The following is a 3,070-nucleotide window of genomic DNA, read 5'->3' as shown; positions in this document are numbered from 1 at the left end:
GGTGTTGGAGATGGTGGTGTTGGGAGATGGCAGGATTGGGTACTGGGGCCTTCAACAGGCAGCCAGGTCATGTGGGCTCCACCGTCAGGAATGAAGGTATTGACGGGTTAATGTGGCAGTGGGACTGGGGCTTTGTGAGGAGGAGGGACCTGGGTGGAGCCAGTTCGCTCAGCCCCCTCCCCTTGCCAGGTGACACCCTGGCCGCCTCAGGGCTCCAGAGTCCCTACCCGGAAGAAGGCCCTCGTCAGATACAGCCCCTGGACCTGGGAGTTCTCAGTCTCCATAGCCGTGACAAGTTAATTTCTTTTCTTATAAACTACATGGCTTTAGGTCTTCTGTTGTAAGCAGAAGAAAAGGGACTAAGGCAGAGTGTCTCCTGACAAATGACGGACCACAACACCCTGGGAAACAGGTACCGGGGCAGCGGAGAGCCCTGGAGAACTGTCACCCAACGTGCTAGCCACCCGCATGACGGTGTCACCCGGCCACATGGGACTCAAGCCACCTGCATGGCAGGCCCTGCAGGCCAGACAAATGAAACAGCGCTCCCAAGAGCTAGACACCAAAATCGACAAACACTCTTGAGTTTGCAGGATGGCAAACATGAAAACAAACAGGCAGAGAAAACACTGACAAGAACAAAACTGGCTGAAACCGGCTGGAACCCCCATGAGCCAGCAGAGTCTGTGTGGAACCAGCTCGCGGACGCCAAGCGAACTTCCACCGCGCTTCACACCGACGTCCCCAGGATTCGCACCAGGACCCGTGCGCTGGCATGGACAGGTAACTGTGCATGCCCGAGGACCTTCCCGACCTTCCCTGTTCCTTCCACCAATCACCTGCTAATCCCAGAACCCACCTCTATACCTTCTCGAATGAAAGTACTGCCTGAAAGCCGGCACAGGAGGCAGATTTGAGCTGGACGCCCGGTCTCCTTGGGAGTCACTTGCAACTGAAAAGCTTGTTTCCTCAAAACCTTGGTGCCATGGCACTGGCCTCCAGCGCATCGGGCACGGAGCCCTTCTGCTTGCTAACACGGGCAGGTGGGGGGGCAGCCCCACGGGGACAGCGCGGGTGGCAGGGACAGTGTGGGTGGCCGCGGGGATGGCGCGGGTGGCTGCAGGGACGGTGTACGTGGCCACGGGAATGATGTGGGTCATCAGTGCGCCCACGGAGTGGCAGGCTGGGTTCCCGGGGCTGGGAAACGTGCTTTATGGCAGATCGTAGCCCGTTGTCTCTCCTGAGTGCCAGGAGCTGAGGGGTAGGATGGGCTGCCCAAGACACAGAAGGGCCAAGCGAGGGGCTGGCAGCCAAGCTTGGCGATGCCTGACGTGCGAGTGCTCCCTCAGGGAACATGCGCCCAGCTGACCGCACATCAAGCCACCCGTGGAGGCCTTGGGCCATGAGGGCCTTGTCCCCACCTGTCACCTCAGTGGCAACCACATTCAGAGTCTAGAAGTGGAGGTTATATTCTGTAGCACCCATCAGAATATTCCGGCCCAGCTAGGTGCGATGGCTCATGCTTGTAATCCCAAAACTTTGGGAGGCTGAGGCGGGCAGATAGCCTGAGCCCAGGAGTTTGAGACCAGCCTGACCAACACAGCGAAACCATGTCTACTAAAAATAAAAAAATTGGCCAGGTGTGATGGCATACGTCTGTAGTCCCAGCTACTCAGGAGGCTGAAACAGGAGACTCACTTGAACCCAGGGGGCGGAGGTTGCAGTGAGTGGAGATTGCACCACTGCACTCCAGCCTGGACAGCAGAGCAAGACTCCATCTCAAAATAAATCAATAAATAAATTAATTAAATAAAATTAAAATAAAGGCAGGCAGGAAGTGGGGTCTCAAGGGAAAATTGTGGTTACCTCAGGGCCATGGCTGAGACTGGCACCCTTGGCCGCCCAGTCTGGCCTGGGCTCCCGCCACTGCCAGGGACATTTTCTATCAGGGTGGCATCTTGGTGGGACGGACCATGGCCCTCCCCAAGGAGGGGTCAGAGCTTTTGGCTGTAAACGGCCCTGGAGTGCTCCCAGTGAGGAAAGCCCTCAGCCCAGGCGGTCAGGTCCATGTACCTCGGCCTCTCGCCACCCTTCAGCACAGAAGCCCACAGGAGGAAGCGGCGACCCCTGAGGGCCTGGCAGGCCTGCAGTGAGTCCCAGGACCGATGGCAACCCATTCCCCACTGCCCAGCCCCTACCTAGCTCCTCGAGCGTGAAGGGCAGGAAGGTCGTGTCCTCGTTCAGGTTCTTGTTGAAGTCGATGCACAGGAGGCTCAGTTTCTTCTTGATGCTTTTGATTTTCTGGAGACAAAGACAAGACGTGAGAGGAAGGAGAGACCGGGGTGGGCACCGCAGGAAGACACAAGGTCCTGGGAGCACTCCCACCAAGGGCTGAGGGAGCACTCCCCACACCCAGCACTCCCCACACCCAGTACTCCCTGGGACGGAGCACTCCCCACACCCAGCAATCCCTGGGACGGAGCACTCCCCATGCCCAGTACTCCCCAGGATGGAGTACTCCCCACACCCAGCACTCCCCACACCCAGTACTCCCCAGGACCCTGCACTCCCCCTGCCTGAGCACTCCCTGAGCTCAGTACTCCCCATGCCCAGTACTCCCCAGGACCGAGCACTCCTCACACCCAGCACTCTCAGCAACCAGCACTCCCTGTGACCAAGCACTCCCTGAACCTAGCACTCCCCAGGACCCAGCATGCCCTGGGACCCAGCACTCCCTGAACCCAGCACTCCCCCTGCCATGTACTTCCTGCACCCAGCACTCCCTGGGACTGAGTACTCCCTGTGCCCAGCACTCCCCGGGATTGAACATTGCCCACACCCAGCACTCCCTACACCCAGCACTCACTTCCTGAGTTTCTCTGGGGAGGTGAAGCCCATTTCTCCGGCCCAGCTTGATTAGCCGCTCCAGGTACCGTGCAGCCTCGGGCCTCAGTGAGTCCTTCTGAACTTTCTCCTGGAATAAAAACATCAAAGCATGTAGGACGTGGGCCAGTGCAGCTGCTCCAAAGAACAGTTTGGCAGTTCCTTAAAAATCTGATCATCGGCCGGG

General features: G+C 58.4%; 1 protein-coding gene across 2 annotated transcripts in view; it reads right to left on the bottom strand.

Moving 5' to 3' along the window:
• The window catches only part of THOP1 (thimet oligopeptidase 1), a 20,286-nt gene that overhangs the window by 11,083 nt on the left and 6,133 nt on the right, over positions 1-3,070 (bottom strand). The window contains exons 3-4 of one of the 2 annotated variants that reach the window (XM_011964070.1): positions 2,867-2,974; positions 2,199-2,301 (exon numbers count right to left, since the gene is read on the bottom strand). In XM_011964070.1, coding sequence (XP_011819460.1) covers positions 2,199-2,301; positions 2,867-2,974 — 211 coding nt within the window. Of the gene's footprint in view, positions 1-2,198; positions 2,302-2,866; positions 3,043-3,070 lie in introns of those variants that run through there. The other variant, XM_011964071.1, reaches the window with a different exon arrangement.

The sequence above is a fragment of the Colobus angolensis genome, unplaced genomic scaffold, assembly GCF_000951035.1.
Source record: "Colobus angolensis palliatus isolate OR3802 unplaced genomic scaffold, Cang.pa_1.0 Scaffold64, whole genome shotgun sequence".
Taxonomy (NCBI): Eukaryota; Metazoa; Chordata; class Mammalia; order Primates; family Cercopithecidae; genus Colobus; species Colobus angolensis.
This window is presented reverse-complemented; position numbering and strand designations above follow the sequence as displayed.